General features: G+C 39.0%; 1 protein-coding gene across 8 annotated transcripts in view; it reads right to left on the minus strand.

The window, feature by feature from the left end:
* Positions 1-21220, minus strand: part of NRIP1 (nuclear receptor interacting protein 1) — a 195691-nt gene that overhangs the window by 104294 nt on the left and 70177 nt on the right. For 5 of the 8 annotated variants that reach the window (XM_062597757.1, XM_062597710.1, XM_062597727.1 and 2 more), the window contains one exon: positions 11430-20634. In XM_062597757.1, coding sequence (XP_062453741.1) covers positions 16777-20265 — 3489 coding nt within the window. In that variant the 5' untranslated portion in view covers positions 20266-20634 and the 3' untranslated portion in view covers positions 11430-16776. Of the gene's footprint in view, positions 1-11429; positions 20635-21220 lie in introns of those variants that run through there. The other 3 variants (XR_009960998.1, XR_009960999.1, XR_009961000.1) reach the window with 1 other exon arrangement.

Consider the following 21220-nt stretch of genomic DNA (forward strand, 5'->3'; position numbering starts at 1 on the left):
TGCATTCCACTTTGCAAGCAATAACTTGTCTATAAAAATACATGGGAGTCTGATTAAAACACAGATGTTGCGAAGTTTGGATGAGAGGCTGATGTATTTTCTGTATGTGAGACCAAGTACCTTTAGTTGAGTACTTTGGGTGAGTTTCTTTCACGTAACAGGAAAGTCCAGAGCACACGGAAAGAAACACCTGTGCTGAAGTTAACTTGCACCACTGGATGAAAAATCCCTTTTTTAAAACCTGTAGTAGCATCTCTAAATCACTGTGACAAGTGATGTGCAAATGTAAAAGAAATAAAGCCCCTGCCTCAGAAAGCTTACATGCTTTCTACAATTCACAATACAGAAGCTCTAAAAATCACTTTGAAATAATCTTCTCCTGAACAGTATAGATGTAGAAACATTGGCAACATGCAGAACTTAGATATGCAAATGCAGAAGCTTACTATTTCTTTTTTGGTGGGGACATTTGCATCTCCCTGGAGCGGCAGCAAGAGCCTGCATGTGGGCTCAGGCACCTCCCCCGTAAAGCTACACACAGGGTTTAGAAGCTACTGACAAACGCGTCCGAGATCTACATTTTGTAGACTCCATATTGGCAGCATGGTCTTATGCCTGACTTATTTTCTTTTTAATCAGTAAGAATCAGTCACAAGAGAGTTTATAAAAATCATTTCTTGTTTACAGAGCCATAATTTACTGAAGTATAACTTACATACTGAAGTATGTAAGACACAAAAGTTTTTGCAAGCTTAATGCTAAGTGTGCTTTTCTCAGAAGTTGAGGCATTAGCTCAACTGCATTGAAAAAAGTCTGTAGAAACAATTCAGAGTGATATAGTACAAAAAAAAAAAAAAAAAAAAAAAAAATCCCTGGGAGTTATAAAAGGTAGGGCTGGCACTGAAGCTGAGATTGAAATTCACAAGCACGGCTGATTTTGGAGTTGTCATGGCACCAGTATTGCTATGCGTGAATCACAGTACCATCAGATCACCCTCTGAAAAGCAGCAGGTTTGCCTGCATATGAAGCGAGCAAAACCTTGGAACAAACTGTTCTGTACCTTCAAAGAACTTAACATTCAATCTGATCGAGCAGTCTGGATTCAAAGTTTGAAAAGTAGTGAGATTTGGGATGAATTGTTAATTTTCTGCTAACTAGGCTTGACTCCATACCACTGCATTATTACAGAGCTGCATCTCCATATCCTGGAGTTATACACCCTGGAGTGTAAGTCAGAAGATCCAGAAAAAAACTACTGCTCTTCTCACTTCATTGGGCCTCACACAATGTTTTTTTTTTTTTTTTTTTTTTTAAAAAAAAAAAAAAAAAGAGTGGTTTTCTGGGGCAAATACACCTAGCCCATGACAATAATAAAAATCAGCAGAATACCTATCTGTAATCAATACTTTTCTTATTGTTAGGTTTGAGTAGCAAGAATTGTGCTTCTGTATGCTATGCAGAATGATGCACATTGTTGTTTGTGTAGCATGGATAATCCGTCACTGTCTTGTTAAACTTATTTTGCAAAATTTTGCTTGAATATGTAGGCTAACGTTTGTTCCCTTTATTGTTATGCTCCTAATAATACTGCGCAGTCAAGTGTTAAAGATCTTCTGTCTTCTCAATTAACAGACTATTAAGCTTTCCCCTAAGAGTAATAAACTCCTGTAATCAAGCAGGGGCAGCAGTCTACAGATGCTTTTTTCTTTTCCTTTTTTTTTTTTTTGTCTCCAAAGTGCAAGTTTACATTTCCAGATCTGCGCAGGTTGCTCTAAACAGGTTTTGCTGAGGACACACATAGAACATATACTTACCTCAAGTAACATGTTAATAATTTCCCATTGGACAGGTGGAAATTCATCTGGCACACAACTATATCTAAATTGCTTGAAAGTGTTTCCTTTCATTACAGCAGATATTCCTGCATCTTTACTCAAGATACACAAATAATCTTTAGAGACCGTCTCTTCATAGAAGATATTTTTCTACTAGTGCCGTAGGGACTCTGACCATCTCTGGAAAATGGCTAAGAAGCTCATGAAAGACTGCAAAAAACAAACTTTTTGTCCCAAGGCTTAAATTCACTGGCTTATGGCAGTAGTGCCTGCACTTCCCTGAAAAAAAAATGCTGGAGTCCATAAATTCTAGAGCCTCTGCTCCAATCAAGGAGTTGAAGAATACAGGGAATACTGAAGACAATGGCAAATCCTCCAAAATGCATAGTTAGACCTCCAGGGAACAACATGCAATTTACTTAAACTTGTATCTAAATGCACTGCTGTTTAGTCTGAGTCTGAATATTCTCCATAAAAAGGTAAGCAAGGTCAGCTGGCAGAGGTGAGGTGTTACCAACACTCATTAAGTTGTATCAAAGTAGAAAACAAATCATATCTAAAAGAATAAACCTCTTTTCTTTTCATAATGAAAAACAAAGGTGCTAGGGATCACAGCTTAACAACCCTGAGGCCAGAAGGGACTTAGAAAGTCACTTAGAGTCAGGACAAATAATTCCTTCCTGAAATTCATAATCCAAATACTTGAAGAAAGAAAGATCATGTGCCCCTTTCATCCACGGTTTGTTGTAATGAATAGCCAGGTGCATCTGCTAATTATAGCCACTTGGCTCCCACACTGTGTGGGCACCCCAAAAAGCACACAATAGTATTTTGTATAAGAAAATATATATCCTAGTTCTTCTACAATTTATGCAGTAGGTACAGTCATCAAACTCTATATAAAGTCATGGTGAGTTTGAAATTCTCCCAATAGCTGTATTCACCATAATTTAACATTTTCTTGTCCCTTGCAACCTAAAATGCATTACTAGAAAGTCTCATTATATTTTTTTTTATGCAGCGATAAGGTGGTATTGCTGGCACTAACCTTTAACAAAGCAAAGACTAGCCTTGTTTTGCAGCGTGGGGACCACCCACACACCAAGCTACCCATCTGTGTTAGTTAAAAGCACCCAAGTGTTAACAAAGGGAGCACCCAAACACTTTGAGGCAGCTCTCTCCACATAGCCACGCTCATTTTTATCTTACAGCTGCTCGTTTTTCAGATCCAGATGACACTTCACCTTCTCTGCTAAAATCTCAAGGCCAGTCTCATGCAAAGCCCATGCTCTGCCTTTGCAGAAGTGTGAACATACCGACACTAGCTGCGAATGAGTTGATACGAGTGCCACATGCATTTCCTAGAACATCAGAGCTTTTAACCAAAGGTTCACAAACACCTCAGTGTATATTTTAGATTTCTTAATGTGTTAAACTTGGAGCTCTTGTATTAAACTTGAAACTCTTATTTCAAGTTAAAAAACAAACTGCACATCCAGCCCCAGAAACAGGGAATGCTATGGCCTGAATCCTGGACTTACCATTTAAATAAATCTTTCTGTTCTACTGCTCTTGTTTTACTTAACTTTTTCTGGTTTTCAACACCATTTTCTAATTTTCAGAAGATATTGAATGTCTGGTTTGACTCAGCTTCTGAAAATCAAATCAGCACCATCTGTAAACTGTTTCTTCGCTAGCCTCAAATCAATCTCAGATGTGGTTTTGTAGTTCAATTTATCCAAATTTTTCTCTTTCCCTTTCTGTTGCTCTTGTCTTCCAATGTTTACCTTTAGAAGTTGCCTTCAAATCCTACCATTAAACCTTTCTCACCAGTTCAATCTATGATTTTACTTCCCTTTTTCCTCCTCTACATGACAGCCTCTTCAAATGGGAAGTCATCTTTCCCCAGCATCAAGGATTAAATCTACCCCACACAGTGGAACCACTGCCAGGTCCACTTAAGTCTTCCAGAGAATTTCACCTCAAATGACTTCCCCCTCCTCCTCAAGACTTACTCTTTTCACAATACTTTTCAACAATGACCTCAGCCAGATTCCTTCACTACTACTAAATTGTACCAGCACTTAATGTACTTTATGTGCCTGCAATGTTTTCTCTGAGTTTGTAATAGGCCGCAAATTCCTTGAAGCATGTCTCATTATATTTTTGTATAGCTCCAATCGCTCTGTCTGTACTTAATAAATAATGGCTACTCTACAAGAATGCTTGCTATATACCCCTACTGTTTTAAATATCAGCCCTTGCACTGTCAGCTTTCTTAAATTTTGTCTGCCTGAGTCATTGTACCCATCTTCTGCAGGTTTGTGTGCTCATTTACATTTCTCTCTACAGTGAGAAACACTGTGATGTAACAATACTGTAGACCGGAAATCCTTATTTTGCAAATAAATCCAAACACTTTGGATTAGCGGGGGACATAGACAGCCTTTAAAGATTTTCTACTTTTTTATTCTTCTTAGAAAAGTCCACTGTCCCTCTCCAAACATAAAAGTTGTCACAGAATATAAAAACACTGTTTGTGTTTGCGTTCTTCAAAAAAAGATGTGAGGCCCTATGTTTAACTTGCCCTGTTGTAAATGTAAGAAATATATGGCAGATGATAAACTCACAGCATGCTAAAAATACACTGAAATCTTGAACACTGGAACTAAGCCTAAGTGAAAGAGCTTTATGCTGAGGGAAACATACTGAGAAAAAACACTGTCATAAGGCTTCCACAAGCATAGTAGCAATAAGGTGCTTTCACTGCTGGAAGGTCTTATTTACTTGTCCAAGCTTATTAGGGTTAGACCTGCTATACAATTACAAGCCTGGGGTCAGCTTTCACAAGTTCCAGGTGAAAAACATAGCCAGGGCATTGCTTCTGCTTCAGTTACTCTCTGGCTTCAGAAACCTTTCTTCCATTTTATCCTCATTTAATTTTAATCTGTCTCATTTAATGCATGGTAATTGAGTTATATTTCCCAAATATTTATGTTGCTAGTACGTTTAACCTAGTTCTGCTGAAAGGTCCTAGGTGAGATGACCAAAGAAGGAGCAGCATTACAGAGTGCAATTTAAATAATAGATGCAGAGACAGAAAGCAAAAGAGATCAAAGTTCTGGAGTTTACCTGCTGCTCTGTGACCCTTCACTTGCAAAAGATGTTTATAACAAACATTACCAGAGCATAGCAGTACCATCGTATCTAGGGAATTTCCCAGCCCATGGGAACATTCACATTTAGATGTTCTAAATAGTAAGAACAAATCACATGCTAGGCATCTTAACACACCAAAATATAAGACAAATACTATTTTCTTGTCCATCTTAGGTGCATATGTATCAAAGTCTCCTTAAAACACAGAGAAGCCCTGAAGTCAAGTCTATTGAAAAAAGACTAATGAAAACCCACAACTGACCAAAACACAAACCTGGGTTTCCAAAATCATAATTTGGTGACTGTCCCTTGCCTCTTGATTAGATTAGCAGTAAGTAATACTGCCAGTCATGACAGGAGCAGGTCCAAGATCAGCCCCATCGTAATGTAAATGCTGTGTATTTTGAAGTACTGCAGCAAGAGCAATCTTTCCATATGGCAGGAAGACTGCAGTGATGGCTGCTGAACTTGAGTAAAGACTGATGTAGCTGCTGTAACTGCTGCTATGGAAAAAGGAAATACAGTAAAGAGAGACTTCCACTTTTGGAGGAGCCTGATCATTTCCATTCTGTAATCAGATCCTACTTGCTCAGGACCTACAGTAAGACATCCTGGTACCACGCCACTCTTCTCGACGTCCCATCCCACATGACCCTCTTCCCCTGGACTCTTTCAGCAAGCCCAACCAATTCCCATTCCCTCCACGTTCAGGATGCTACTGTCTACCCAGTTGAACACTATGGACTTTCTCCACAGGCAGCAGTAGCAGCTGTGGCCAGCAGGGCTGTTATATATGCCCCTCTTTAGTACCTCTTTTAATCCCTTCCAGGACCTATCATGATAGGTATTTACACTGTAGCCAGCAAAGGCGCAGAGCACCTTCTCAAGTGCTCCTTTTTGGACCAAGCTAGCATGATCAGTGTCTCTTGGTCCTGCTATCTTTCTTAACAGAAAGATCTGTGCTCCTTCCACCACTCTGTGACCTGGTTCCTCGCTCCGGGGACTTAATTTAGCTCCATGAGTGCCATTCTTGTTCATCTAGCATCTCCTCTGTGTCCAGAAAAGCACATGTCAATCAATGCATCAAGTGGAGGAGGAGGAGGAGTGAACTCCAAGAATCTAGTTTGGCTCCCCAGGAAAGAAGTTGGACCCTGCCATGTATTTGCTGCTACAGTTGTCAAGAATGTGATACCACATGCTAAATCCTCTACTTTGCTGCAAAGCATGGGGCCCCATGTCACAGACAGACAGGTAGCCACATTCCACATCAAAATCTTTCTCCTGGGACAGCAGCATCTTGGCTCTGGTATGATCATGTTTACTTTGGGCCATCTGGGAAGGTGATCACAGGGTGACACTCTGCACAGCCTTGTTATTAACACAGGATAATGTGATTATCATAGACGTTTGCAAACTAGCTGCTTCTGTAGCCCATGATGTGGTGCCAAAGATTTCAGTGTCCCCGTGATCCAAACTGGGGGATTCAAAACCTGAACGAGGGCAGAAGTTTATGCAGTGATCAGGATCCCACATCACTACTGTTAATATTTACCACACCAAGGATCCTGAGGATCCAAGGATCCTGAGGAGCAATGGTTAGCCTTTCTCAGAACAGACTTCTATTCCAAGCAGGATGTTCCTAGTACTGTCTGGAGAAATTTTTTGCATAGAACCGTAGTGTATTAAAGGCATATTTTAAAATCGAACAAGGGATAGAAACCCATATTTCTCTGGTGTAAGCTCAGTACAATGTTTATGGAACAGAGACAAAGATGACAAGAAAACTGAAATAGCACCTTTCTTACTGAAGTCAGCCAAGTTTTCCAGTGTGAAGCAGACATGGGGGGATAATGAAAAAATTCAGTTGAAATTAGTCTATTTTATGTAACTAGATTTATCCTTAGACCTTTGCAAGCTTCAAAGAGTGGGATGTATTTAATACAATAGCTGCTCTCTGTTTCTAGACAGTTACCTTTCCGCTTCTAAATTAATAACTGCAAATCTCTACAACACAAAAGCAGAACAACTCTTTGGGCTGTTAACATTTGCAGTGGGGGCTATTCGGTGCCTTCTCCTGATCTATCAGCAGCTGCCACTGTTTTGCTACCAGCGAGAGCAGCAGCCACCAACTCCCAGCTCTCTGTGGCCGATTTCGTGCAAACAGCAGCACTTGGCTCCCCGCTGCTTGCACTGTGGTTCTGTGTTCCCGCTGGGAAACAGGTGGTGGGCCAGAATGGGAGCAGGCAACAGGCTGCCAGCTGGACCATGCTGCAAACACTTAAAACACTCCCTTTCATTTTCTTTATAGCCCTTTTCATACTTTCCTTAGACCTGGGCTTTGTGTTTGTGTCATTTACCAAAACTCTTAAATAGCAGATTTGGGGGAAAAAAAGGCTCTGTAACATACACTTTGTTTCCTTCTGCCACAGTAAGCAGCACTCTAAAATAGAGGAAAGATACACTGAGGTAGACGTAGTGAGAGGTCAGCACCTCTCTTCTTAGTGCACGGGCATTTTGTGATGCCTTGGGTGAACACTAAGCAAGATACAACACCTAAAAGTCAATAAATTTAAGATGAAGTACCTTAGGCAAATGCTTACTTTGAAGCAGGTTTTTTTGCCCCAAAATATTATATTATGCTTTGCTCTCCTCCTCTGTCCTTCACAGGTGATGATTAGGCTTCCACATACTTTAAAAATACGACAGAGGACTCAGAGGAATAGGGAAGAGGAGGGGAAAACAGTTACAGTTACTAGCATGAAAGATAGGCACATTTCTTCCTGCAAGGACTAGCTACCTTTTCAAACATATTTACAAACCAAGCAAACAATTACTGCTACTTCCACATAACTCAATAAAAGGCTTTTCAGGGGGACTAGCCAGTTTGTAAACTTGCATTAATATGCTTAGAGATCTAAGCACTACTGTTGAACAACAGATAACTAGTACATCTTCTGTGACTCAGATAGAAGCATGAAGTTTTAATTTCCTGTGCTTATTTAATTACTTCAAATACTAATGGAGACTTCCTCCCTTTTGCCCACACTGAATGGAGAAAAATGAAGTGAGATTAAAGAGTAAAAGGCGTGTGGAAACAACATCTTTATATTTACTGTCCTAAGAATCTCCTTTCTTCCTTAAATTAAACGTGGCCCCAGTAGCACCCCCAACTCCCTGGTCTGCAGGAGCAAACACAAAGGACAGGCATACAGATATTACACAAGTACAGCCAAAGAGTGTAGCAGAGAAAGGAGGGAACAGAGACTTCCTGCATGACTAAAGGGGAATCGTATGCTGAGGCACAAGGTGTATGAGTTTCACATGGGTTGCTTAAAAGGGGATTTTTCACAGCCAAAGGCAAATAAAATATTTTGAAAAGATGTTTGAAAAGACCCTCAGCAAGGCTGCCCACCCCAGGCAGCATCAGGTGTTCATAAATTACTATTTCAAGCTTATCCATCTGCATTATTTACCACTACAATATTGATGGCTTCAGAGCTGCTTCTCCCTATTCACAGTGCAAAGAACTTGGTATTTCTCTCAGGTGGTAGCTATGACAGACTAAGTTAAAGTTTGGTTAGACATACCAAAAACCTATGCCTATCTTGGAAGCGAGTTGAAAGGAAGGAAGTAGCTAGAACTGGCTGCAGTGCTTTTGACAAGAACTTTCATCTCAGCAGTAGCTTTTTTGGTCTCTGCTGAAACACTGCAAAGAGGCATTAGAAGAACTTCCTGTTCCATCTTTCACAGAACCCTACATAAAGTTTTTCCAATTCACATAATATAAGGCACTGCTTGTAACCAACTCAAAACATGATTAAAGCTTGTAGTTTCTGTTTAAGTACCAGTGATGAGATTTGGATGTGGGGTCTGGTCAGGCAGAACTCAGAAAACAATGACATTTTGCTGCAGTTACAAAGGTGAAGACAGGCAGATATTAAGAAGCCACAGCAGCAGATTGGATACCTCTATGTCCCAGTGGCTGCCCATCACTTATTTGCAGAAATCACCTTTGAGGTCTACACTCATTTTCAAAAGGTACCTGAGCATGCAAGCGTACAACTTCAAAGCCAACACCAGCTTCCGTAAAGGCCAGAGGGCTCCAGAATAGCCTGGTTTGCCTCATATTTAGTGGTATCTCACCTCACTGAACTAGACTAGGCAAAGAGAATCAAAAATCATCTAACACTGTGAAGAAGGCCAGGAAGTAATTTCTCATTCTCTCTTCAACATACTAATATACACTGAAAGCACATGCTGACTTTAATCATGGAGGCAGGATTCAAGCTTATCTAACTGGCACAGTCACAAGTCAATAATGATCATTTTGCATTCAGTTAAATTCTGAGTAGTTTAATCAGAAAAGTAATCTGGAAATAGTGGCAAATCTCTTTATTCATTAAGAGCAAGCAGTCCTTAAAAAGCCAAATGGAAATGGGCTGCTGTGAGCTCAGATCAGCATATGCTCTTCCATTGGTAGCACTGAAATTCACCAGCAGAGAGGATTTAAATGTGCTCAGTTTCTCCTGCTCCCTTTGAGTCACTCTGACAAGCAAAAGGAAATAAAAGTATTACCATCAACTATTACCTGCATGTCTTAGCCACTGCTGCAGGGCCAGATCAAGTCCCTACACACATTCCCGTGGGTGCATTACACATCTCTACTGTGCTAGGGAGTTTCAAAAGAAAAGTTGTCATCATTGTACTCTTCAGTTGCAACATTTGACTTTAAACATTTTAAAAGAAAATAAACCAAGAATCTTTTTCCTTCTAAATTGTATTAAGATGTGTTTTTATTACTACTGCAACATTTTTTTTCTCTAATACACAGGCCTGCAAACGATTTATCATCAAATCCCACATCTGTCCTTGATGCCCACAATGTTGGTTTCATTGAGAAGCATAAGAGTGGGCTGCTAAGTCTCATGAATGCAACTGAGACACACATACATGTGTATAATATGTGTGTGTGTGTGTGTGTGTGTGTGTGAGTGTGTGTGTGCGTGTGTGTGTGTGTTTACCCCATTTTGAACCCTCTGAAGCAAAAACCTTTATTTCATTTTCCAGTGGCTGTTTTGGGATGTATTATCAACATCACATGTATTTTTTTTTGCTTTGTGAGGAAGAAACCAGAGATAAAAAGGATTCTGAATGACCACAGCTCTGTCTGTAAAGTGTTTACTGCCAGTTGGAGGCATTTTGAGCAAGTTTACAATGAATCACTAGGCAAATGTTGTTCACATGCACTTGGAGTGAAACGCTTCTTGGAATACTTACACCCATTCAACATTCTCATCACTCCGAAGCCTGTTTAGCATACCATACGCTCACTCCACAGGCCTGTTTGTTTCTGCTAGACACTAAGCAAGTTGTACTTGGTGTTACAATACATCCTGCATAAATATATTGAAGCTACAAGAGCCTGAATTCCCCGAGTAATGAACTGAAAAACTGGGTGATACTCAGGTGCCTCAAGAAAACTGCACAAGGCATCATTACCTGAGAAATAAAGATACTCTGTTGCTTTTGGTTGGTTGGTAGAATCAAAATTAAAGGAGCCATGTCAGTGGGGAAGCATGGATTTCTGAAATGATTTTCAAGCTACATCACCATTAGAAGTCCAGATTGGCTCTCCAGACGCACAGCATTTTTTTTTTTAATACGCCTGTATTTTGGCTTAGCCATTCATCCCTGGAACCAGGTGTAAGTCTACTTAAAGAGAGCAGAAGCAGGGTGCAATAGCTATCTCCCTCAAAAGCATGGCTGAGTATCAGTGGCAGCATTGCGCATGCTTATACTTCAGACAAGATATCCAAAGAGATCCTAAAGACACCTGGTCTCCAAATTCTATTCAACTCTGATACTAGTCAGCTGAATTTAGCATACCAATTATGGTAACAGTCAAAATGCTCAATTACATGTATTATGAAGATCTATGTGCAACCTATAGAGCTGGGATTGTTTTTAAATTAATTTTATGAATTACAATTTATACTTTCCAGAAAGCTTCCCAAACCCCATGAATACATATTTATTGTTGTCTGAAGAGATCAGAGGGAAAAAACATGGGATGATTCATGAAAATAGCAGTACTATTACCCAAGATAGACATTTCTATTTACTTGCTTGCAACTGCACAGCTCCACACTGTGCCTATGCATCTGTGAAACAAATTCTCTGGTAAAACACAAATTGTACTAATGTTGTAATCTAACTTAAGATTGCCAAAATATGATGTAAGTGCACAGTTAAATCTTTGTCTAGTCTTCACAGGCAAAGTATATTCATTTTTTAACATGTTTAAGAATTTAAGTTGAACACAACTGAAAGGTCCTCCCTGTGACACGGGCCAATTATGTTTTAATAGAAAAGCACACTTTTTTGCGCAAATACTGCAGATTCTGAAAATGCTTCAACATTTATTTAAAACAGCTCTCATGGGAGTATTCCCATCTAAAGATTTCCAGTTTGACGAATGATTTCAAGTAAATAAAGAGGCTATCTGACTAATACATAATAAGGTGCTTTGTAAAGTAAAACTTGCTAATCTGATTTATCTTGCCTCAGTTCCAGCTCCGTAACTCTCATTTTTTCAGTTAACATCCTTAGTTACACCCCAATAATACAAAGTACACAGGAAATAAAGTAGATTTAAAAACCATCAAGACAATGCATTTTTCTCATTTATTCAAATCTTCTGCAGGAAGTAAACACTGAAAGATTTAAAAAAACTTCACACTGCAGTATGTACAGTTTTGTGACATCACATGAGGAAATTAACTTCTAATAAAAATGAGACCAGTTAGATTAATTACTGAAAACACATCACAATAAAATTGGTTGTGGTAAATCCCCAAATTCTTATGTATGGCAATGAAAATCAATATTCCTTTGATTTACAACGATGGAATAGTCCTGATACGATATTTCAATTACGTAAGGGGGAGTCCTGAACTTATACGACTGATTATAGCTGTACGAATTCTTCATGTTTTAAAAGTAGGTTTTTTTCCCAGACCCTTTTGATTTGAAGCACATTCTTTCACAAAGCTAAAATACCACAGCAGAAGTCATGTCCAGAAGTGGAATACTGTTGTGTTTTGAACTGACCTGACTTGTTAAGACATTTTTGCCAACGCACAGATGCACAGGGTCCCCCATGCACTTTTCATGCAGCAGGTAATCACAACTTTAAATAAAAGTATTTTTCTATACATTCTTCCAGACTTGCAACTGTATACATACATGCAAAAGTTTTTAAACCTATGTGATCATATTTACAGTTATACATGGAATATACATAACAAAAAAGATTAAAAGGTTTTTTCTTTTGCATTAGAACAATACAAAATATGTATTTTTCATTAAGGAAACCACTATATACATCACCTTTTAAAAACCAGTTTCAACATATTATAGGTGTAACAAGTCAATATATTTACATTATATATAAATATATATAATATATACTTACCAGTTTACTCCTCTGTAAGATGTGGCAGAGAACAAACTGGTAATATCATGTCACTGACGTCAATGAGAGCTGTAATACTTTCACCAACATTTAACAGGGAAAATTTAAACCATTCATTTCTTTCTTTTAAAAACATTTGTAAATTAAAAATTTAAAAACATTACTAAGAAGAAATGGTTAAAAAAAGTGAAAGTTATGGATGAATTCTCTTTTGATCTTGTCATGTTTACCAGCTTCTCAAACTGCGCTGATGGGTTAGACGGTATCAGCAGAGAAGCCTACTGGCAACAGCTTTGATTCTGTGGTCATGTGTTATTTCCCTCTTATTACCTCAAATTTTGGCAGGGGAGATGCTAGAAATTGCCCGGGCTATCTCAATTCCTTACGCTCTGGAAAAAAAAGGTATGTCTGTGTGGCAATTACAAGTTGACCCTCAAATCTACCTGCCTCGGGCGCTAACCCAATAGGGTTGTTGAGGCAGCGTAAGCATCTGTATAGGGGCTAACTGGAGCAAGGTATTGGGCACTTTACAACACAACTGCTGCTGCAATGATTCTGCTGGCAAGCTTAAAGCTGGCTCAGGTCTAAGTCCCAAAGGGCAGCGATTGCATCTTTAAAGGTGGTGGAGACACATCCCTAACGCAATTTTACACTGTCCCCTGAGGAGGCAGCAGCTTTCTCCCAGCAGTCTCTCCCCACTACAACTGCAATGTGATCTCTGCTCCCTCCCAACCCGCTTGATGGTGAAGTCGCACAATAGTCCCGAACAGCTCTGCACCTCTCCCCCACACAGCTATATTGCTGCCAAGTCAGATACCACGCTATTTAAGTCTGCAGTCTAACAGCCCAGCTGAAACTTCAAACTCCTGTTTGCAGACTGCATCATCTCCGAAGCCTCCACTCCCACAGTCAGAGGAAGCATATTGGGGCCAGCTGAAATGCATCATGTCCTAGAAGTAAATGTCTGTTGAACAGAGGAGATGGGAATTGCTGAGCAGCACTCTGCACAGAGGACCTTGGCTTGTCACTCATTCTACAGGGGCTGTGGGAATCTAGGATCTTTAGGTTGCTTAAGACAACGTGGTGGACCCAACCAGTCCTTCTACTGGTGCAGCAAATCCAGCTCCTACACCTCCCTTTTTCCATAGGACAACTGAGAAGGCAAAGTCCCCAGGGAAAATGATGGTGACTCCTTCCTGCTCTCCTGGGCTACATAATAATAATAATAAAATAATAAAGATGAAAAAGCCTCGTGTTTAAAATTGCGCATGGGGCTGATTTAGAAAGAACTCTCTTTCCTAGGGAGAAGTAGCATTAGCAATACTAGAAAATTCAACACGGAGGGGACTTGCCCCTCTCAGTGGCTGGCTGAAGAGCATCAGATCAGCATGTCTACCTCTTAGGGGCCTGACTTTAGTACGTTACACACTGCTCAAGATCGCCAAGTCTTCAACAGAAAAGATTCTTCTATAAACAGCACGTCCTGAAATTATTTTTTTGTGTAAATTTTTGTTATACTGACGTCTGTGAGAATGGTAATACCCTTTATTAACATCACCTACAAGGAAAGCTAAACTTAACTGATAAAACTGTTTGGCAATTAACATTTTAACTTAAAATGTTTTATAAAACTTTAAAAACTAAATGTTCAAAAGTATATATTATAACAATAGACTACCACAGAATAAATACATGGATAAGCACACTCCTAGGACTCCAGTATTACTTTTTGTTAGGGTTAGTTAGATGATGTTCTCTGCTTTTCAGCTGAATTTTGTTTTGCTGGAAAGTTTCCCAACCACTTAATTCCACATTCAGTCATGCTGCTTTTTCTGTGGAGACTTCACATAAATTATAGCCATGTATTTATTCTGGGGACCATCTATTATTCTATATTGTATATATTTGCTAACTATATACATGTTGTTTTAAGAAAAATAATCAATTAAGACTTTTAAGAGCCATCTAATGGATGGAACAAATACCAACTTTAATATTTATGTTGGGTTGACTCATATAAAAAGAATTCATTTCCACTGTCAATCTAAAATATACTTTATCTCATTAATGATTATTCTATGACACATTTGAATTGTCATTGGGCCACTTATAAATGCAAATATTAAAGACAAACAAAATTATTTTTATATTATTCTTCTGACAATGACATTTAAAATGACATTAAATTTGTGTGAAGGTTTTAAAATATAAATCTTCTTTGTACAGCCCATTAATATATTATGCTTCACCCAAATAACATAAAAATATATCTTTAAATTGCTCTGTTATTTCTCATATAAACCAAGGGGAATGTTTTATATTAGATACTGCCAAATGCCTGTGTTCCCTAAAAGAAGGTATTCCCCAGGGGGACAAAACAGAATAGTGGTGCATTTGCCAGCTGGCAGATGGGAGAAGTCCCTTTCAGAGGGACTGCAATAGAAAGGCAGCAAACCAATTCCAGACTGGGGGCAGGGCATGACATGGGAGAAAAAAAGCTTGCTCTGTCTAGACAAGCCAGCAGTCTGGGAAAAGGATCTGTGAAATGAAACCAGGAAGAAAAAGAGCAAAATGCCCCATCACTCATCTCTCCTATGCAAACGTGAGAGGAACAGAAACAGCAAAGTTCGTCACATCATCAGCACTCAGTGGTGAAAAAAAAAATCAAAATTAAAAAAAAGAAAAAAAAAACAGCATCTGCACAGACCAAATACTTAACCATTTTCTGATAACACTGGGGACCATCAGTAAAGTCTGAAGCTGCAGAGAACATTTTTCTTTTGTTTTAGAGGGGTAAACCAAAGTTCAACAAAACCTACGGTTACTAATAATGAGTATAATTTAGAGGAACTGCATTTTGTTTTCCCCCTCCCCCACGAGAACTAAGGTCTCTGCACAGAGAGAACACCAGCTCCAGGGAAAGCAGTGCTGCGTGGCTCTCCCGAGTCAGCAATTCTTTTACGGTGTTTCCGTTTTGACTGCAATATTCAGTTACTTCCAGCTCAGATTGATATTGCCGATGTTGCAAATCACAGCACAGGTGGGGATTGAGGAAAAAGGCAGGGGGACATTTCTGTGACATATCCCACTATCCATTACAGAACATGAAAAAAAATACAGTTTTATCTTTGGCACAACCTGAAAAAAATATTCTAAAAGCAGGTTTTCTACAATGAAAGCGTACTGCATTAAACCATGTATCAGCTGTTTAGAGAGTAATAAGTATTGGCACAATATGGATTCTTTTTCCTAGTTGTAGGGAGAAGCCACCACATTTTTCAGTAAAATCCTATTCCATATTTGAGTGTCAGATGTGCCACTTTAGTGCAGTTGGTATTCTTCTATAAAGGAAGCAAGACGGTGCTAAGCAAATAATTCTGGTTATCTGATTCACAACTTTCCACCATTTTTCTCACTAAATGTCACAGCCTTTTTTCATCTTAGTACTCCAAGAGACGTTTTGACTTTCCCCTTTTGAGCAGGGAAGGGACAGGAACACACTAACAAAAGACTTATGCAGTACTTGCATGGTACATGAAAATCTACTGTTTTTATATAAACCTAGGAAAAATTTTGATCCTAAGAATTTATAACTACAGCTAAAGATTCTGAGGAAGGCATTTTTCAAAAGCAGGGTGAGAAAATGTAGATCTTACACCACTATTCTGAAAGGACCACAAACAAGATTTTAAAATAACAATAAAAAAAATTTTGGAAGCACTAAAAATTGAAATGCACTGAAATGTAATTATTAACACTGACATAGGTTTTCCAATACCTTGGACAGACTGCTCCATTTCTTGAAAGTTATTCTTAAAATTTCACAAAACATATTAAACATTCAAAAAAAGTACACTGTCTCCATGCTTAGGCTTCCCCCCAAAAAAGAAGGATTATTTTACATGGGAGGGAGGAAACGCAGCATTACCACCACCTAGGCTGTACGCTTACACTTTATGTTATGCCAAAGACTTGCAGATCTAAGTAAGACTCTGATCAAAGAGTTCTGTATGCATCAGATTAAGTTATGAGTAATGTCTCATACAAATTACAACCTTTCTAGTTTCCTTGTGACAATCTTATAAAGCAATTTTTATCTACATGTATTTTAAATAACATCAGCAGAAAAATAAAAAGTTTATCAAATGAAAACATTTCAATTAGACCATGCTTTTCTCAAATCATGCTCAATTTATACAGTATTCAAGTTCGTACTCTTTTATTTTTTTTTTTCTTTCTTTCTTTTTTTTTTTTTTTTAAACAAAGATTCAAAACTACTGATTGTAAACTCATTGGGAGACTGTATTTTATTCTGGCTCTTTTTTGATTGTTAGCACTTTTTCCAAAAGTCCATGCACTTCTCCATTCACACTATGCTGATGAGAGGTCTTATTCCCCATATGGCTGTTGTAAGGGCTTCGTAAGCTGTTAAAAGGATTTTTAAGCTCTGCATCAGATGTTAACTCTTCTTTAATTGTAATACGAGTTGAACTATCAGTAAATGAAGGTTCATTCCAAATGTCTTTGTCATGTGCTTCTTGGCTGCCAACAGAGTTGCCACCTTTCTGTAACATGTAATACAATATTGGATTGGTTTTGGTCAGTCTTGGAGATTCTTTTTCATAATCATTCTTGTCCACACCTGTGATAACCCATCTGATGGGACCTTTTTCACCGGGCATGGGACACACACTAAACTGGTCAGATTCAGGTCTAGATACTGTATTCCCCAAATGTTCAGGGAAGGGGGAACTGGCAGGACTTCTTACTGCTACTGGATACTGAAATGTTCTATGATCTATGCAATTGTTCTGTTGCACAGGACTTCCCATCAATGCATTTACTGAAGAAATGCTGAATTCAGGTTTATTAGTTGTTGCATGGTTTTTGTTTCTTTTCTTGCCCTCAGTTAGTATGTTATTCCTATGTTGTGACAGATCTCTATCACAGCTTTCTGACAGAAGCAGCTGTTTCAACACATTAAAGCCTTTACTATCTCTAGACCAACTCCTATTTTCACTTTCATTATTTGAACCATGTCCTACAGCGTACTTAAATTCAATATTGCTTCTGTTGAATTTCAGTTCTTGCTGGTTAAGCAAAGGCCCATAGAGTGCCTCTGTCGGAGAAGCGTGATTGTTTGCAGCATCAGACACATTACTTTTCATCTTTTTTAATGGGCTTTCCGAAGGCTCAGCATGAAGTTTCCTCTTCTTCGGTACTGTGCAAAGACTCTTTGATTCAAGATGTGTCAGCTCATTGTTTCGGTGACTTCTGTCCAGCTCATCTGCAGAGTAACTGTCTTGATTCTGTCTCAGCAATCTACTTAGCAGGCCGTTTTTGGAAAAAGAGAAATCTTGAGGTGAAAGAGGCTCAGATTTCAAGTCCTCAGAAGCTGGAGAAGCAGCTGTGTTTCTCTGCAGTGAATGAACAAATCCTTGAAATTTGTTACCTTTGCACTCTCTTATTTGTTGTGCATTTGAATTGTAAGGAACATTTGATTCTTCAGAAGGTTCAGTTTTTATTTTCACTGTCAATATTTGCTCATTCAAAGCCTTATCTGTCTGTTCTTGAGAACTTTCATCTCTTAAAAGCACCTTCTCTTTCTTTTCACTTTTACCTTTATTCGGAGTGCCCAGAAGCAGCTGAAGGACAGTGCGCCTTTCAAGGAGATTTTCTATTTCTGAACCTGGAAGTCCTTGTTCAGTGGGTGCAGGCTGACAACTGAATATTTTGTTATTTTCTTCATGCGTGCTCAGTTTATTTGTAAGCAGAGGGCTGTTCAATCTATCAATCAAGCCTACAGGTTTCTCTAGGTTCACCGCTAGCAGTTGTTTGCTGGTTCTTTGTTCTTCGCTTGCCATAGAAGTCTGCATACCACACTGAGCGAGATTCTGCAACAGCTTGCTGGCACTGAAAGCTGAAGAATTCTGTGGGCTATCATTCCTGGCCAGCTTAGCTCCTTGAATTTCTTTGCTTTTAGATAGGTCTATCAAATGTTTAGATGCAGGATTAACCAGCCTATCTGGCTGGATGCTGCAGGCATACGGTGGTGAACTACGCTTCATGGCTAAAGATGACTGATGCGAGAGATTTATAGGAGAGTCTGCTTTTGTAGAAGCAAGCAAAGGTGGAGTGCTTAATGGAGTCATTCGATTTGTACTGGGACTGTCAGTAACAGGAGTCCTTTTACCAGTCTGTACAGTGAATTTTGCCACATCAGCTGCACTGTGTGGTCCCTGAGGGTCATTACATTTGTCTATCTTTTCTTCACTCTTATGTCCAAGTAACAACTGAAGCAGTGTTACTTTCTGATGGGGATTCAGCTTAGAAGCCTTCGGAGTGTCTTTGTCTTCCTTGTTCTCTGGACAAGGAACTTTTGGATCCCAGTTATGAAGCAATGATTGAGTCAGGTTATCCAGTGATGCAGGTGCACCTGCGTCCAGTTTGTCTGTCCTCTGTTTAAAGGATAAGTCTATAGGAAGACAGTTAGAATGGGAACTTTCATCATCACTGCTGTCATCTTCTGTAAAACTAGGATTGTTGTCTGAATACTCATCAATAGTTGTTGGTGTGCTACTGTCTTCAAAAATGCTGGCTCTCTCACTCTGTTCATGCCCTTTTGCTTGTTTGGTGGTATTCTGGCTTTTCAGGAGATGTAAGAGCAAGCTGTTGTTGGGAGAGGTTTTCAAGTTACTCCTTTCCAAAGTATTTTTGTATCCCACATTTTTGGGAGGCGAATGCATGATTCCTGCTGAACTCTGAAATGGTGCCATATTGCTTTTGCTAGATACCGTTTTGGTTGATGATCTTGTTTGACCATTGAGATGGCTTGTCATTCCTTTTGATAAGCTGAACTGGCCAATGTCTTTCTGGGCACTTTCTTGTAATCTGGCCATAGCTGCAAGTCTCTCACTTGCTATCTGATTTGCATTTTGTGCTTTTAAAGCATGTTCCCTGGAATACTGCTGCAAATGAGCTTCACTTGAAAGAAGTAAAGCTAGCTGGCTGCATGCTACACTGGGCTTAGGTGAAGCTGCAGGACTAGATCGTTTCTCTACCATGCTTGCAACAGCTTGTAATCTTGCAGCACATGACAGTGGCTCATTTATCACTTTAGGTCCACTCTGTACTGCATGAGGAGATTCTATAAACCTATCTTTGGGCAGGTTCTTTGTTATATCAGGCAGGCTGTTGTCCAGCTTCTGGTCTTTTGCTTTGCTCTTCTTCAGCAGAGTCTTCAAGTGACTAGATGCAACTCCGTAACATCTTAAATCTTTCTCCACTTGTAAAGAATCATGGCTAAGGGAATACCCTTGCTCCTTAAGGCTCTGCCTAATCTGTTGTGACAGAGCAACACTCTGCAGCCTAGAGCTGAACGACTGAAGCAAAGAGGCAAGTAATGTGCTATCCTGTTTGCCTTTAGGCACATTTTCAACCATGCCAGCTAACAAAGCTTCCTTTTTCCCATTTAAATCCACAATGGAATCAGACAACCGTCTTCTCTTTGCTGCATTCCAGTCTTCAGAAGACTGCAACAGTCTAGCTTTTTTGAGATGCAGCATGCCAGATCCCTGATATGTATTTGTGTTAAGAGCTTGACCATTACTTTGGCAGCTGGGAAATATATTTCCAGAAATCTTAAAGTTTTGATCCTCTCCACTATGCCCAGTGGACTTTTTGTCAACGGCAGTACCTGAGCCTCCTGCTGCTTGATGCATTAGTAATCCCTCTAGGTAAGTTAGAACAACAGAATCCTGGTGCATCTCAGAGCCAAGCTCTTCTCCATGAGTCATGTTCAATAAAAGTATCCAAGAGGGCTCTGTTTCTATTCACTTCAAAGACTAGATTGCTTTAGCTCAATTGAGATGCAGAGTTAATAAATACCATGTAGAAGTCACTAGCTTTTTCTTATAAACTGAAACAATGCAAAGTATTACATTCAAAGCAGGCTTCTTCCAGCAAATATTGTTTGATGAAACAAATTTTCAATCGTATCGCTCTGTTGATATAGAGAATATTTACGAAAGACATCTAAGGAGGAGTACTCAGAACATGGTTCCAAGGTAATAAAGTTCCACTAAATACTCGTTGTCTTCACCTTCCTCCAGGAAACCAACTTTTTTTTCCCATCTTTTTCCATCTCCATCAAGTACATAAATTTCCTAAGTAAAAAAACAAACAAAAAAAAGGAAAAAAAACAAGCGGTGAGGAAAGATGATTTAGGATAAGATCTACAGAAATTGCATACAATACTTTGACCATTATACAGATATTCAGATTCAGAACATATAAGCAAAAATATTCCAGAAGAAATTGAAAACAAAGTAACGCAAACAGCCTATGCAAAATAATTTGAAGAACCTGATGAAAATGATTGAGGGACAGAAAATTTTATACAAAAAATAAGCCTAGGTAAACCATTGTAAGCATAGGTACTGTGAGTGTTTATTGCCTCTCTCTACCCTACAGCTCAAAACAAAGACCAACCACCATGAAAGTAAAATCTCAAAGCACTTTAAATATGGTTCAAAGAAAAACCCCCAAAACAACAAAAAAAAACCTGATTACATTGGATTTTATTTCACAGTTGCATCAACCTTTCTACTTACTATGTAAATACACAGGGCATGAAGACTGCCATTCTAAAAGAGAATTAATAGGGAACATGAATATGCCTGAAGTAAGTGTTTAGTTTCATACCGAATCTGTTTGCAAGTACCAGAAGAGGCTGCTTCACTTATGAGTACA

This window comes from Rhea pennata, chromosome 1, assembly GCF_028389875.1.
Source record: "Rhea pennata isolate bPtePen1 chromosome 1, bPtePen1.pri, whole genome shotgun sequence".
Taxonomy (NCBI): domain Eukaryota; kingdom Metazoa; phylum Chordata; class Aves; order Rheiformes; family Rheidae; genus Rhea; species Rhea pennata.